The 17454-nt window shown below is 36.1% G+C and overlaps 1 protein-coding gene across 14 annotated transcripts in view; it reads right to left on the minus strand.

Moving 5' to 3' along the window:
- Positions 1-17454, minus strand: part of MYCBP2 (MYC binding protein 2) — a 263498-nt gene that overhangs the window by 87054 nt on the left and 158990 nt on the right. For 10 of the 14 annotated variants that reach the window (XM_053665528.1, XM_053665529.1, XM_053665531.1 and 7 more), the window contains 5 exons: positions 13501-13553; positions 11187-11359; positions 8323-8467; positions 6430-6645; positions 3760-3815 (listed from right to left, as the gene is read on the minus strand). In XM_053665528.1, coding sequence (XP_053521503.1) covers positions 3760-3815; positions 6430-6645; positions 8323-8467; positions 11187-11359; positions 13501-13553 — 643 coding nt within the window. The remainder of the gene's footprint in view (positions 1-3759; positions 3816-6429; positions 6646-8322; positions 8468-11186; positions 11360-13500; positions 13554-17454) is intronic. The other 4 variants (XM_053665535.1, XM_053665526.1, XM_053665522.1 and 1 more) reach the window with 1 other exon arrangement.

The following is a 17454-nucleotide window of genomic DNA, read 5'->3' on the forward strand; positions in this document are numbered from 1 at the left end:
TAGCACCTCCTTGCTACAGTTACTTCTGATTTATCGTCAGGTTCTTTACTGGATCATTTCTATTTGTATTTCATCTCTGTACAAACAAACCTCAGAATCTCTCATCTTAACCATCTCCTCTTGATATTACAGCCCTTTTAAATAAGGTCTCATATCTCTTTTCCCACTTATATCAAAACTTACCTAAAGAATTGTCTATAATCACCATCTCCATTTCCTTGTTTCCAATTTTCTTCCACAACTTATCCTAACTAGGCCTTTGTTCCAAATGCTTCATTGTTATCGCTTAGGTCAATGCATCAATGGCCATTTCCTTGTCCTTAGCAATCTTTCAGTAACACTTGATAGCTGACAACTCATAATTTCAAGAAATGCTTTCCTTTTGCTTCTACAGCAGTCTCCCGGTTTTCCTCTAATCTCACTGGCCATTCTTTCTCAGTATTTTCTTGGCTCTCTCTCTCTTTTGACTATACTCTAACTATGGAATGTCCCAGGATTTGAGTCTAGGTCTTCTTTTTACTTTGAATAGCATCTCTCTAGTTGATCATTCATCTATTCCTCAGTGTTAAATACCATGTCTATATAAATGACAAATAAATGTCCCCTAAATTTCAAGCTAATATTCCCAGTGGCTCTGGAAATAACTGTACTTAGAGAACTAAGAGGCATCTTGGACTCTCAAGTATGATATATCCAAAGAAGAACTCTTACTTTCCACTCGCTCCACCACCCACCAAAACAAAACAAACCAAAACCATCAACAAAAACACTTGTTAATTTCTCAGACTTTCTGATCCTTATAAATATCATGATAATCTATACCAGAGGTCAATAGCATTTTCTGTAATGATACTTAATCTATTGTTCCAGTCTTTCACAATTACTACATTATACTAGGAAAAAAGCCATAAACAATACATAAGCTAACAAGCAAGGCTATTATCTAATACAACTTGATTTACAAAAAAGGCCTGAATTGGTCTGCAGGCCAAAGTTGGCCAAGCCCTATAATGCTACATATATATATTCTATACTGCTGCTGAAGCTGATGAAATCTGCAATCATTCTTGATTCTTCTCTTTTCTTCATCTTTTATTTCTATTCTAGCAGCAAGGCTGTTGGCTTTATCTTCTACTTAGAATAATACTTACATCCCAAATCCATCACTTCATCATTTTCACTGTTAACTCTGTTTCACTCCTACTCAAGCCACTTAACAGTCAAATTCCTCTCTCTGTCCCCACTCTTGCTCCTCTGTAATTCCTTCTCCAGAGAGAAGCCAGAATGATCTTTTAAAACTATAAATCAGGTTATATCTCTCCCCAGATTCTTTTGGAAAACCCTCCAAACAAATTCACTTAGGAGAAAACTCAAACTCCTTAAAATGGCCTACCAGTCCCTGTAAAATATGGCTATTATATAGTTCTCTAATGTCATCTTTGATCATTTTCTTTTTTGCTCATTATTCTACAGATGAACTATCTTTCTGTTCCTCAGACATATCAAAAGTCTACCCACCCCAGATTTTCTCTGAATAAATTTCCCCCAACCCCATCACTACCAGTAACTTCATTTATTATTACTATTTTGTTTACTTATTTACAATTTGTTTCTCCCCAGGAATATAAATGCTATGAGAATCAGCACCTCATCTGTCTTATTTTTAACAGTATGGCAGAGCCTCTACCAGTGCATTCCACAGAGCAGATGCCTAACAGTATTTGAATAATAAAAATGTTTACTTAGCTAAGACTATTTTAATTAGGTTTAAATTGCCCAACACATATAAAAACCTACTTATTGGCAAATGGCCAATTAGTTCTTATTTAATATGCTATACATCTATACACTTCACATTCTTTTATTCATTTATTTATAATCCTCACCCAAGAATATTTTTCATTGCTTTTAGAGAAAGAGGAAGGGGAGGGGGAGATGAGAAAGAAAGAAAAATAGAAGTGAGAGAGTCGTCAATAAGTTGTCTAATGGTATGTGTCCCAACAGGGGATCAAACCTGCAACCTGTGCTCTGACTGGGAAGTGAACCTGTGACCTTTTAGTCTACAGGACGATGGTCCAAACAACTGAGCCACACTGGCCAGGATTCACATTTATTTTATAAAAAGTATATGTTTCCACTATACAGACATTTTGTGACTAAAATGAAGCCACAGACAAAACACTATTTCCCTATTTCAAAACCTCTCTAGACTCTGCATTAAGAGTCTATTTTGTATACAGGCCAGAATAAAGCCATAGTAACCTGTTAGTTTCTAATAAGTCATGTGACAGAAAACAATAATATGTATAAGTAGTTATGCTTTTTCTGATTCACTTTGGAGCTTTTTCTAAATTCTATGAAGGTGATCTTCTAAAGTACAATCCATTGAAAATCTTTTTCCAAGCATCTATTTTTAAAAATACTTATTCTAACCAGCAAATAAAATACTAAGTAAAAAAAATCTACACTTCTCCAAGGAGGACATACAGAACATTCAGAGACACATGAAGAGATGCTCAATATCATTAGCTATCAGAGAGATGCAAATTAAAACCACAATGAGATACCACTTTACACCAGTCAGGATGGCTATCATAAACAAAGCAACAAACAACAAATGTTGGAGGGGTTGTGGGGAAACGGGGTCCTTAGTTCACTGTTGGTGGGAGTGCAGACTGGTACAACCATTATGGAAAACAGTATGGATTTTTCTCAGAAAAATAAAAATCGACCTGCCTTTTGACCCAGCAATTCCACTGCTAGGATTATATCCTAAGAATCCTAAAACATCAATATCAAAGAACCTATGCACCACAATGTTCATAGCAGCACAATTTACAATAGCCAAGAGTTGGAAGCAACCTAGGTGCCCATCAGTAAATGAATGGATCCAAAAATTGTGGTACATATACACAATGGAATTCTATGCTGCAGAGAGAAAGAAGGAGCTACTACCCTTTGCAACAACATGGATGGAACTGGAAAGCATTATGCTGAGTGAAATAGGCCAGGTGCTGAAAGACAAATACCATATGATCTCACCTTTAACAGGAAGCTAAACAACAAAACAAACAAGTAAGCAGAAAAAAAAAAACCCAAAAAACAAAGACACTGAAATAGAGAACAAGGGGATAGTGACCAGAGGGGGAGAAGGAAGGGAAGTTAAGGGGAAAAAGGGGGAGGGATTTGGAGGAACAAATAGGAAGGACACAGGGACGAGAACTAAGGGGGGGGAGGAAATGGGAGGGAGGTGGGGAGTAAGGGGCAGGGGAGGCTGGGATGGGAAAAATAGACAAAAAACTGTACTTGAAAAAATAACTAAATAAAATTAAAAAAAAACATTATAATTTACAAACACTCAAAAAAAATCTGCTTAAATCTGGAGATAAAAGAATTACTCAGGGGCTGAAAAATTAAGACTTCATAATCAAAAGTACATTATAATTGCTCTGCAACTCAATACATGAAGGAGAGAAGGAAGCACAAACAGAAAAAATAAACTAGCCCTAAACAAGCCATAATTATGTTTTAGATATTATTCTTTTTCCATCACCTTAATATTATGTAACATTTTGGTAATACTGTAGCTGAACATTGTGCCTACAAACCTACTCATTATATAATTTGTAGTATATTTCAACCAAAAATTTTAAAATGCTATAGAATACTTATTTATGGAAAATTAAGATGAAATGCAGGATGATTTTAGTTGCAAGCAGTTGACATGTTTTGGATATGCATTGAGGAAAGGATCCTTACCTCTTGGGAGTTGGTGATGCAAAACGTAGTTCTTCAAATGAGTAATTTTCATAAACCTTAAAGAGACCAGTAAGAATTACGAAATCATTAGAAACATTCTTTATTAATGCAGGAATAGAACAGGCAATAAATGGTGCTGAGATGCCCTAACTGGTAGAGCTCAGTGTGTTGGGTGTCATCCCACAAAGTGAAAGGTCGCTGGTTCAATTCCTGGTCAGGGCACATGCCTGGGTTGCAGGGCCAGGTCCCTAGCTGGGGGCATGTGAGAGGTAACTGGTCAATGTTTCTCTTGCATATCTATGTTTCTATCCCCTTCTTTCTCTTCCCCTCTCTCTAAAAGTAAATAAATAAAATCTTTAAATAAATAAATGGTGCTGAGAGAAATGGTTATCCATATAGGAGAAAAAGAAAAAACTCAATTAGCTACATCACGCAACTTACAAAACTAAATTCTGAGTGTGTTAAATACACAAATGTAAATAACAATACCATATATAAATTTAGAAGAAATGTGAGTACATTATAAATTTAAATTTCTCCAAATCAAAGACACAATAAAGAAAGAGCAAATATAAGCTTTCACTTGGGAGGAGGTGATTTGTAATTCACATAACCAAAATGGGATATGTATCATTAATATACATATTTAAGAAATCAATAAAAAAGAGGAAAAGAGGTAATACTACTAATTCAGGCTAATCTCTCCACTTGAACTCTAGATATTTTTATCTCTCTCAGACTGTCTTCAGGGTTTCCTTCCTTTCCATTGTCTCCTCATCAGTATGAAAACACATACGTTTTTCTATATTCAATCCCAAACTCAAAAGTTTTCACTCAATTCTATCTCCTCTGTTTCTTTTATACTCAAACATCTTGAAAGACTATATTCATTTTGCCTTTAGCTATTTTCACTTCAATCCACTATGCCTCTAAAACTGCTACTCCCAAGATCATTGGTAAATTCACTGTTGCTAGAGCCTTTTCAAAACTTCACTTGTGCAGGATGACACTGTTAACCTTCCTTAACCTGCTCTTTCCTTGATTTTCAACACATGCCATAAGGTAGTCGAGGGTAGTTAGGAAAATCAAGTCTGGAGTCAGACTGCAAGCTTTAGATAAGTTACTTAACCTCTCCATGCTTCAATTTCCACCTATGTAAAATGGAAGTGAAAGTAGGATATATAGGGTTGTCGTAAGGATTAAGCTGTTACATGTAAAGTGGTGGTAGAAGTGGCAACAGTACGTGCCGGTGCTAGTTTATGTCTCAGCTCATCTCTCTGGCTGATATTCTTATCAATGCTGGTGTGTGTGTTTTTTTATTTTCCTTTTCTTCTTTCTTTCTTTTTCTTATCTGTCTTGTATATCAATGTTTCTCAAAGCTTAGTTTTTGAACTTGAACCACTCTGCATATTTGTTCTATATGCAAATTACTGAAGTTTTCTCTAGATCTAATGGATCAAAAGCTTTGAATGAAAGATTTTCCTTTTAAATAAATGCTCCAGATGATTCTGATACAGACACAAATTCATTCTATCATTCTATCTGTCTGTCTATCTGTCTATCGTAGACACAAATTTGAGGATCGCTGATATTGGTGTTTCTCAGGACCTTGTCCTGGAACTTCTGTCTCCACTCATGAAAGCAGGTATCTAACTTTATGAGTAATTCAAGTGCTGATTATTCTCAAATCTTTTCTTGAGGTCAGACTGTGGTAGTTTCACGTTTGTAATCCAACTTCCTTTTGTAAATATCTTCATATGGCTATTTCAGAGATATCTAAAATGCATCACATCCCCAACTACTATCTTCCCCAACCAAAACTCCCCCCTCCTCCAACTTATCAACCTCACTACTGAAGTGCAAAATGTGAACTTTCTCTTACTCCAACCCCATTAGCCACCAAGTCCTTCTGAGCCTAAATATCTCATGAATCTATTTTGAAAACTCTGTAGTCCAAGGGATCATCATATCTCACCAGACTAAATCAACAGTCCCCTCGATAGTTAAACTATACCACAGCTCTTGATCTTTTACTCAATCACATTCTCCATAGTCCACCATGATCTTTATAAAACACAAATTTAATTCTGCCATTCTTTAAATGAAAACCTTGAATGGCTCACAACTTCATTCTAATAATGGCAAAATTCCTAACTTCTGCTTAAATTAACAACCATTAACCTAACAACTTAGGCTAATACTGCCTCTGAAGATAAAAAACTGGATAAAATATTTTTTAAAAATTCTGTATGAAGACATGAGGAAGCTAAAAAGAACAAAGAAACCAAGAGACGAACCTGGCATCTGGGAGGACCCCAAAACTGAAGGGGGCTGGTCAGATACATGCTGAATCCCTGAAAGCGTATGTCCTTAAGTGAATGGTAAATTGGAAACAGACAAGCATTTTTGTAGGAACTAAAATCCAACTTTCAACCATTTCAATCTCTGATTGGATTAACTTGCTCTATTATGGGCAATCCTCTCCAGATGTCTTCCAAAAGCAAACGAAAACCCTTTTTGAAGGAAAATAACATCCTAAAAACTGTCACAATTTTACCATCGACAGTTCTTTAGACCTAGAATTATGTGTCTGAATTTAAATGACTGAAATGCTTGTTAAATGAGTCAGTAATGGAAAACATAACTTTTCTGGTAAGTAAAATAAACTACCTTCATCATCGTTATGGCAATATAGCGAGCCTCCTTCACTATCATTGGTTCATACGAAACATCCAGCTTCGGTGACGCCAGGCCACCAAAAGTCTTGTCGGTGTTAGAGGGCACAGCTGTGACGGCAGGACTGCCGGGAATCCTGTGAGGTTTCTTCACTTGCTCTTGTGGTAAAGATGTTTTTTTCTGAGAAACAGGAACAGCTTTCACTTCCACCTAACCACGATATTATAAAAACCAATTATTACTGTTACATAATTGTCCGTGACACAGGAAAAAGAGCAATTTATAATTATGGACTCGTAATTCTATAACTATTATGTTATAAGTGGCCCATCTTGGGCATTCCCCTCGGGGCTTATTTAATAGCGCCAGAATGCGCTTAAGACGGTTCCACAATATGGATCCTGAACACAGTATAAAAGAGAGACATATTTTTTTGGAATAAATAATTATACACATCAAAACATAAAATCAATGTTACCATTAATAAAGCTTAGAAAAGGAGAGCAGAATGAGTCTACATTAACTTCTTGAAGAGAGTAACACTAAATTATTTTACCTGGTATCTCAAGTATAAATACTTTCTCTCACTCTCCATATATTTTTAAGTGCTAATCTCAATTTTAGTTGTACTATTCTGTGGAAGAAAATATACTCCATTTGTAAGTCTTAGAAATTAACAAAAAATTCGTATACCTAAAGTCAAAAGATGTTTATTCTAGTACAGAAAGAGTACTTTCAGATAACTCTGTCACCAACATAAGCTATTTGATCTAAGCAATCTAATTAAACTTTCAAACTAAATCTCTTCAACAATAAAACATGGGTATCTTTCATCTACTTTACTGTAGATACAATGAACACAATTGTGGCTTTCTGTCAAGATGATGAAGTAGATAAATGCAGTACTCTCTTCCTTCCACAGCCACATAAAAATTACAACTAAACTGCAGAAAAACCATCATTCAAAACAGCCTGAAATCTAGCTGAAAGCAGTCCTATAATTAAGGATACGCAGAAGGCACATTAAGGCTGGGAGGACAGGCAGAAACGCAGCACGGGCTGGTCCTACACCATGTGTGGCAGTTCAAACTCAGGAGGTTCCCCTGGGCAAGAGGTCTCAGACCCGCCCACACCAGGCCCCTGAGCCCAGGGTTTCCTAACTTCCGGCTGTGAAGACCAGTGGGCATCGTGGATGAGAAATGAAGGGCTCCTGGAGTCCCAGGTGTTTCTCCGAAAGTGCCCACACACGAACTTACTCAGTCTCACTGGCTTTGAGCTCCAGTGCTGAGGTGGCAGCTTGAAAAGCACCAGAGACATACAAGGAGGAACTGAACTGTCTGGTTTTGAGGTGAGGGGTAGAGGGACAGTTTTCATCCAGACAACAGTGCTGGCAGAAGCCACTGTTCTTGTACTGAATCCTCTCCCCACAGAGCCGGCAGGGGGAACCCATATCAGAGTCTCCATTAACACGGCTAATGTTAATGGCCTGTCCCTATGACCCGAACCCACCCAACTTGTGGGTCCACCCAAGCCATTTCCAGTGGCTTTTCCATACAAAGGGCCTATCTTGGTTCATGCTGTAGACTTTCCTAAAATCTCTCAAAGGTTCTCAAACCCTAAACAAGCAGCATCTGACCCGCATGTCCTGTACCTCTTGCCATTATAGCATCTAGCAAAATGTAAAAGACAAACAAAAACATATAACTTGGAAAACTGGATATGTGCTAATAATATAAACAAGTCATTGAAACAATTTTTTGGCTTCCTCCATCACATATACATAAAAAGAGTCCACAAATGAACTTTACACACTTGTCATTTCTAAAGTTTTATTAGCCACAATAGTCACTGCACAGATGTTTACTCCCTTAATTTTTATATAATTACCTTCATATTGGGAACATGTACCACATCCCCATACTGGTCTTTCGTTTGAACAGTTATGGTGGTGGGCCAACCACAACGAATATCATCCTTATTCAGGATCAAAGCTGTTTTCTGAGGATCAGCATACGAATCTGGCTGAAGCCACCTAGCAGAAATGAAAAATATAAGCAAACAAACAACAACAAAAAAGACAGTCATTAGTATCTTCAATGATTAACATGAAATTACGCCAAATGAATAAAGCATGTATCAAAATGCCAAAACACATCTTCATTTCTGATTCATATATAATTAGACTAAGTGCCTTCTTTGGAAATTGTTAATGATGAATTCATTAAAAAATATGCCAAATCAGTAAGATTTCTAATGATTAAAAAAAGAAATTTTAAAATCAGGAAACTTGGAAGCAGCCCAAGTGTCCATCAGTAGATGAGTGGATATAACAACTATGGGACATTTACACAATGGAATACTACTCAGCCATAAAACAGAAGAAAACTTAAAATTTTACCCTTCGTGACAGCATGGATAAATCTAGAGAACATTATACTAAGTGAAACAAGCCAGTCAGAGAAAGACAAATACCATCTGAGCTCATTCATATGTGCAATCTAGTGAACACACTGAACTAACAAGGAAAATAGGGTGTCTGAGACTCCCCATAGATGGAGAGCAGATGACAGCTACGGCAGGGTGGGGGGAGTTAGGGGGTGGAGAGCCTGGGGAAAAGGAAGAAGGACTCATCATGGTCACGGACAACAGTGTAATGACTGTGGGAGGAACAGGGTGGGTGGAGGTGGGAAAGGGTATAAGGGAAATAAACGGTACTGGAAAAAAATACAATAAAGATTAAATTTTAAAAATCAGGAAACTTGGGTGACTTTTAATTATGGTTGATTTAAAATAACCAAGGAAATGAATTTAGGCTGAGTGTAATTTGAAGTCTCAAGTACACTCATTTTTATGGAGGAAGATCTGCCTTCACTTGCCAGGTTAATACTCTAGAAAAGAGCAGCTTCTCTGTAAAAGCAGGGACAAAAAGGGCATTTTGCTTGCTTGAGACCAGTTAATCCACCTTCTCTTCATGTAGTTTCTCAACTATCTTCCCCCCTTACTTTCCTTTCCACGTAAATTTTGCCAATTTTCTGTATTTTGTAAAAGCCATTCCTGATTCACTTCATGATCAACATTCAAGCTGTCCTGTGAGACGAGTAATAAGTAGTCCTGTTACGTGTAAAAACTCCACAAAGATAGCAGTGAGGCTGACAAAAGGTTTTCCGTTCTTCTTTAATGACCCTATTAGTTTATGAAAACTGAAGAGTAATCTCTGCATTTTTAAAATTAAACCCAGAAAGGAATCAGATTCCTATATTGTGAAATCACACAAGCCAGCATATTTTTCCTTAGCTTTAAAAAAATAGCTGTTCATGTTTTTTTAACTTCTTTTTCTTAGATAAGTCCCTTTAACATTTCATATAATAAGGGCTTGGTGATGATGAACTTCTTGAATTTGATCTTATCTGAGATTAAACAAAAGCAAACTAAAAGGACAGCTAGATCAGGAGCAGAAACATAGAAATGAAGATCTCAAGGAGGGTTAGCAATAGGGGAGTGGGAGGAGGAGAAGGGGAGAGAAGGTACAGAAAATAAGTAGCATAGATAGTAGATAGAAAATAGATGGGGGGCAAGAATAGCATGGGAAATATAGAATCTAAAGAACTTGAGGCACATGGTCACTAAAGGGGGGGTAATGGTGGGGATGGGGGGTAGGGTGGAGGGGAATGAAGGGGGGAATAGAACAACTGTAATGGCATAATCAATAAAAAAAGAGTTCTTTGCAAAAAAAAAGTAAATAGCAACAAAATAAATGAGAACTCTACAACCTCAAATGATTTGATTTAAATTCTAAATTTACATTTCTATTCACTGTAGATTTGAAAAAACTCATGTTATTATATTATTTATTTTAATAAAATAAAATATAGTAATAAATTTAGGAGTTTAGTTAGATACTAAATATTACCATTCAATACACAAGCTTTCAATTATACCATGTATGAAGGGCAACCCCCCAAAATGGAATTATCTTCTGGTAAGCCCCTTGTAGTACAGGCTTCCCCTGCTAGGTGAGTGTTCTAGGAGCCCACTGCATCAAGTGTCCCAACTGGCATTGTTGTGAGAGGCTGCATTCAGCTTCAGTGAATTTTTTTTCTTTGAAGACTCTTTCAATGCATTTGACCATGTCATGATGGGTGATTTACGAGCACACTTGCACTGAGGGTTCAGCAGTTTTTGACCAAAAATGGCATGATTTCTAATCCTCACCTTCCCCATTCACCCAAACTTGCCCTAAGCCAGTTTTTTGTTTCTCCAGATGAAAAAAGTCCTCAAAGGGAAATGTTTTGCCAATGTGGAGAGGTGAAACAAAAAACAGCAGATGCAAATAAAAGGGACTAAAATCAACAAGTTCAAAAGCTTTTGAGCACTGGAAAAAATATTCTGGTAAGTGTACTGCATCAAATGGAGGGTACTTTGAAGGTGACTAAAGTTTAACATGTAAGAATAAATACACGATTTTTTAATAAATAAATTCCAGGTTTTTTGAGTCCTCCCTCATATTCCACATATTTTTAAAGTAAAAGTTCATCTAGGCAACTTAAAAATAACCAACTAACAACTATCATATTTTTAATTATTTTGAAATATTAACTACCATTTTATGCATCAGCTAGTTCAAAACACAAAAATCAGATTATTTTAGGCAGCGCTATGACATCCTGACGACTCCCCTTTCATCTCTCTTCAGAAACAAAAATGGAGGCAAGCCCCGAAAGACAGTAACTGAGGTACTTGGAGCCCATTACCTTGCAAGCCTCCCACCGCTCGATCCAGGCACACAGGCAATAAAGTCATCCAGGAAGGACTGTTCATTGCTTTGGATTTGCAGCGGTAAATTTCCTTCAAGTGCCTCTAATATAGTTGGTGAATGAGAAAGAGCTAAACCCTTTCCAAGAATACCAGAATGGGTTTTGCACACCTGTTGGGTAAAAGAGAACATTTATCTATTTTAAAATATAAAACTTTAAATACATGAATTTTTGAACTTGCAAACAATTTTTGATAGGCCTTTTTGGGGAAATCATTTTCTCCCCATGCTCCGGTGTTCCTTTAGCCTACAAAGTAGAAAACATCCAGGAAGGAAAAATATGGAAAAATACTCCCAGTCCTTTCCTTCCACAGACAAAGTGATTTATGACATCTGCATGCCCATTGAAACAGTGCACATCCTCCTATTCTAGCCTTCGACTTGGTACAGCCCCATCTGTCGGGGCCTGGGCTCCCTTCTACAAGCAGCTGTGGAGGCCCCCTCTGTTTGTATCCCCATTACTGGCAGATCTCATGCACAGCTTGTGTCTGCTCCCTTTGGTGGGTGGGTACCACGGGCTAGACTTGGACAAAAAGTGGAGGGAAGCTTGACTGTGGTGGCACATAAAACTGCATTAATCTGTCTAACCTTGACTGAAGTGAAGAAAAAGAGGCAGATAAAACTGAAATTTTAGTTCTCACCTATCTGACAAGCAAGCCTATATTTTGGAAAGACCTGCTTTAAATGCTGGAACTCTAGAAACATTTTAATGACTACATAATAAATTTCAAAACAAAGTATTTTTTCATAGAAAAGGATTATACTTCTAGTACTATCAAATTTATATAATGGTAACTTTTACATTCTACAAGCTATGAAGTTGCAAAAATCATGACATTTGGAATCAAACAAACTCAAGTGTGAATACTAGCTTTGGACAAATTATAGCTGTATGCTAGTAAGCTAACAAGTAACAGAACTTTCTGAATCTGTAAAATGTATAAAACCGGTGTTCAAATAAATCTCCTTTCTGTGGCTATTATAAAATTTAAATTAAATAACACATATAAAATGCATGCTACATTGCCTCAGAAGGCGGAGGTATTTAATACATGTTAGACCACCACAACTACCTTACATGCCAAAAAGGTGGGCAATTTGGGACATCATTTTTGCTGTTGTTGACCAGCAGCACAATAAAGATCTCTTTATACTTGAGCTAAATGGTAACATATAAACCATAATAATCCCTGTGATGATGAATAATACAAAAACTCTTTAATGGTTGTCCTTAACTAGAATATTGCATAATACTGCTATGTTTTTTAAATGTTTGTTGAATTCACTTTCGTTTTTGAATCTTAAGGTACAAAGTATTAACTTTTTTAAACACAAAAACAAAGGCTGGTGTCTTAACATTATGAGGTCACCATGGCTCTCTGTGACTGGAGCATCATGATTGGCATCATGGACTTGGTCACCAAACATAATAAATTTTGGACTTGGTCACTAAATGACCAGAAGTCAAATTCTAGCTATAGCTGCTTAACAGCTGTGTGATTCTGGGCAAGTTACTTGAGCTCTCCTTGCCTTAGTTTCCTTACTTGTAAATGGAAATAAATCGATAGGGTTGCAGTGAAGACTAAATGAGTTAAAAATATGCCATGTGTTTCAAACAGTACATGATAAAATTAAGATGAAATAAATGTTTATTTTTATTATTAATGCTGTGATCAATTCATCTCAGAAAAGACAATGTAAATCACTAGTCGTAGGTGTTAGAAGACCTAAACCCTAGCTTCTATCTCCCAATTGGCTGAATTTTTAGACAAGTTGCATAACTTTTCTAAATTTTGGTTATTGGCATTTTAAGACACAAGAGACAATACTGACCTCAAAGTATAACTGTGAAAATAGAAAATAAAGGCACTGTAAACTATAGAGTGCTCTGCAGATATTATTTAAATGACTAACACCTTATTTCTCCTTTTTTCCTAACTGGTCAATAAAATTTACATGTCCATAGCTCTGCACTGCCTTCCCCAACCCTCTCGGCACCTGGCAGATGCTCTCCCTCCCGAAGGCTTCGGGTCTCACTCCAGCGCAAACACCCACCATACAGTAAAGCAAAGGTCCGTGGGAGTTGCCCCCACCAAGGAGAAAACTTTGAAGTTATTTATAATTGCCAATGAATCGAATGAAATACTTAATGAATGAGTCCTATTTTTAAGAAAAAACAAAGTTTATCTAAGTGAATGAACTACTTTTAAACTATTATACAAAGTTTATCCATACAATATTTGGGACAATACCTGTAATGCGGCCTCTTCAAGAATTTCAAGATCTTCTTCTAATTCATTACCTGCTGTATAAATGAAAAGTTTTAATAAAATATATCAATACTTGGTTTAACTTTCTAATCTTTTGCATTCTTTATACCTTTTTCACAATTCTGATATTCTAGATGGAAAAGAACTATTATCATCCTGGGTAAATCTCAGTGGTTTATATTTTAAAATATAATTTTCAATGTGAATATAAGATATAATTCTCAAAACAATACTCAAAATGCTTCCATTGAGTGGTTTACAAAAGATTTACACTATACTTATGTATATAAATGTGTAATCTTGAGTATTTGCTTCTGTACAAAAAAATGAGGACAGTGACTATTCAGAATCTGAGCCTTTGTATTTTGGTTATCTTATAGAAGATTTACATCTTCAGCAAACAATAGTAACTTGCAGGAAAACAGAAGGTAGTGACTGTGTCCTCTAGCTATTTTCTTCTTTATTGCTTAATGTACGACATTTTATTTATTGAATTTTCTATGACAGTATAATTGATAAAATATTACTAATGAAGTAATACATGTTTAAAGAGAAATATTCAAATTATACTAAGGTACAGAATGAATAATTCTGCCCTACCAGCCCCCCAAACATAAAGTGTCAACAGTTTCTTACATGTTATTCTGGAAACATTCTTGCAAGTAATAAATTTTATGTATGTATGTGTCAACATGTGCACAGGTACCCACATATACATAATTTATACATATATAAGATAATGTTAGCAAAAATGGGACCTTCTACAACTTGCTTTACTCAAATAATTTGAACATCTTTTTTGGTCAGGACATACTTTTTTGTTGTCTTTATCAGCTCCATTCATTACCAATGTATGGATGTTAACATGACTTAACCAACTTGCTTATTACTCTAGGTATTACAATCACAAGCACTATTAATCTATCTTTACAACATATATTTTGATATCTGTGCAAATACGTATATAATTGCTACATCAAAAACTATAAGCATGAAAAATCTGAACAGTTACTGACAAATTTCCCCCGAAGACACACTAGTTTTCCTCAGATGAACAGAGTACAAAATATCTCATTTCCTCATATATATACCAGTATTAAGCAGGAGCAAAGGAATAGAGAAGGATGAAAGGGAGCATAAGGGGAAAAGAAGCAGAAAAGAAAGAAAAGAGTAGAGAAGAGAAGGGAAGAAAGGAAGGATCAAGTGGGAAGGGTAGTCTCTGAGGGGAGAGATAAAGATGAACTTCTAGGGATCAGTTGTGGGAAAATAATAATACCTCCTATTCCCCAAATACTGTGAAAATAAAATGTTAAATCATGTATACACATGATACAATTAATAAATATTTTAAACTTTATTTTTGCCTTTACTATCTTGATTATAAATCAACTTATACATCATGCAAATGTATATCATATAAAGAGGTACCATTTATGCCATTGCCTCATTTCTGTTATGCCTCCAATAAAAACTTCCAGGGAGTCATTTATATTCAGTCTAACTCCTGTTCCTGACTCTCCATTCTCTCATTTTACTGTTTTACTTCTTACTGAGTGGATAATCAGCATGTTTTCAATCCAAGGGTATAGTTTAATTGACTCCTCATCAGCATTAAAAAATCCCATGCATAGACATTCTCATTTTACTCCTAGTTCATTGGCTGCTGCTCCTTCACTACCTTTTCTGATGTTTTTTCTTCATACTCTGTCTACCTTTGACAGTTTGGCAAGTCCCACTGGGATATTTAAGAAATATCTCAAACTTTTGGTTTCCTACTATATATCCAGTGCCTGGCACATAGGATGTAATGTGGATAAAGAGGATGTGAGCATGTGTGTGTGAATTAAAAAGACTCGAGGGTACTCTTCAGTCTCCATTTTAATAACCCCAAACTACCAATACATTAAGTAGTTATTGCTCATGAGTATATGTGACTATGAATTTGCATGTTCTGGCCACCGTGAATAATGCTGCAATGAACAAAGGACTGCATATATCTCTGCAAACAAATGTTTTCAAATTTTTCAGGTAGAGACCCAGAAGAGGGGTTGCTAGGTCATAGAGGAAATCTACACTTAATTTTTTTTCTAAATATTTTATTTATTTATTCTTCGAGAGAAGGGAAGGGAAGGAGAAAGAGTGGGAGAGGAATATCAATGTATGGTTGCCTCTCATGCGTCCCCTGCTGGGAACTGGCCTGCAACCCAGGCACGTGCCCTAATTGGGAATCGAACCGCGATACTCTGGTTCGCAGGCCCGTGTTCAATCCACTGAGCTATGCCAGCCAGGGCCCGGAAATCTACACTTAATTTTTTAAGGAACCTCCATACAGTTTTCCATAGTGGCTGTACCACACTAGAATACTATGAAAGACTATCTGCCACCAAATTCAATAACCTAGAAGAAATGGATACGTTCATAAAACTATGTATCTTTCCTAGACCAAATCGTGAAGATTTGGAAAATCTAAATAGACTGATAAACAGTGAGGAAATTAAAATAACCATCAAAAACCTCCCAAAAATAAAAATCCAGGACCAGATGGCTTTACTAGTGAGATCTATCAAACATTCCAAGAAGATTTGATACCTACCCTTCTCAAACTCTTCACCCAAAACTGAAGAAGAGCCAATACTTCCTAACACATTTTATGAGACCAACATAACCCTGATACCTAAACCTGGCAAGGATAATGTGCACACAAAAAAATAAAGACCAATATCTCTGATGCATACAGATGTAAAAATTTCAAAAAAAATTACTAGCAAACTGAATACAGCAATACATTAAAAAAGTAATACATCTCAGTCAAGTGGGGTTCACTCTAAGAGCACAAGGATGGCTCATCATATGCAAATTGATCAATGTAATACACCAGGTTAACAAAACAATAGGTAGAAATAATATGACCTTACCAACAGAGCAGAAAAAACGTTTGAAAAAAAACACCAACATGCATTTACGATTAAAATACTCAATAAAATGGGTACAGAAGGAACGTATCTCAACATAATACAGGACATATATGATAAACTCTCAGCCAACAGTACACTCAAAGGTGAAAAACTGAAAGCTTTTCTTCTCAAATCAGAAACAAGACAAGGATGCCCACTCTCACCACTCTTACTCAACAAAGTTCTGGAAGCCTGGCTAGAGCAATCAGACAAGAGAAAGAAAGCAAAGCATCCATATTGGGAAGGAAGAAATAAAAGTGTTACTTTTTGCAGATGACATGATTTTGTGTCTAGGAAACCCTGAAGGCTTCACCAAAAACTATTAGAAACAATAAACAATAGAGTAAAGCTGCAGGACACAAAATCGATATACAAAAATCTACTGCTTTCCTATGTATTAATAATGAAAATTTAGAAAAACAAAAACAATTCCTTTTGCTACTGCAACCAAGAAATAAAGTTAACAAAGGATGTGAAGGACCTATGCTGAAAACTACAAAGCATTATTAAAAGAGATTGAAAAGTGCAATTCCCAATAAAATCCCAATGTCATTTTTTAAAGGAATAGAACAAAAACCATCAGATTCATATGGAACCGCAAAAGGTCCTGAATAGCCAAAACAATCCTGAGATAAAATAATGGACAATAGTGTGGTGACTGCAGGGGGAAAGGAGTATAAAGAGACTAAACGGTAATGGAAAAATTATACAATAAAGATAAAAAAAAGAAATGAAGCTGGAGGTATCAGACTTCAAATTATACTACAGAGCTACAATTATCAAAATGGCATGATACTGTCAAAAAATAGACAGACCAATGAAACAGAATTGAGAGCCCATAAATAAAACCACATGTACATGGGCAAATAATTTTTCACAAAGGAGCCAAAAACACACAATGGAGAAAAGAAAGCCTCCTCAATAAATGTGCTGGGGAAATTGAATGGTCACATGAAAAAGAATTAAATTAGATTACAGTTTG

Source organism: Artibeus jamaicensis, unplaced genomic scaffold (genome assembly GCF_021234435.1).
Source record: "Artibeus jamaicensis isolate MK-2021 breed Jamaican fruit bat unplaced genomic scaffold, CSHL_Jam_final contig_415, whole genome shotgun sequence".
Lineage (NCBI taxonomy): Eukaryota > Metazoa > Chordata > Mammalia > Chiroptera > Phyllostomidae > Artibeus > Artibeus jamaicensis.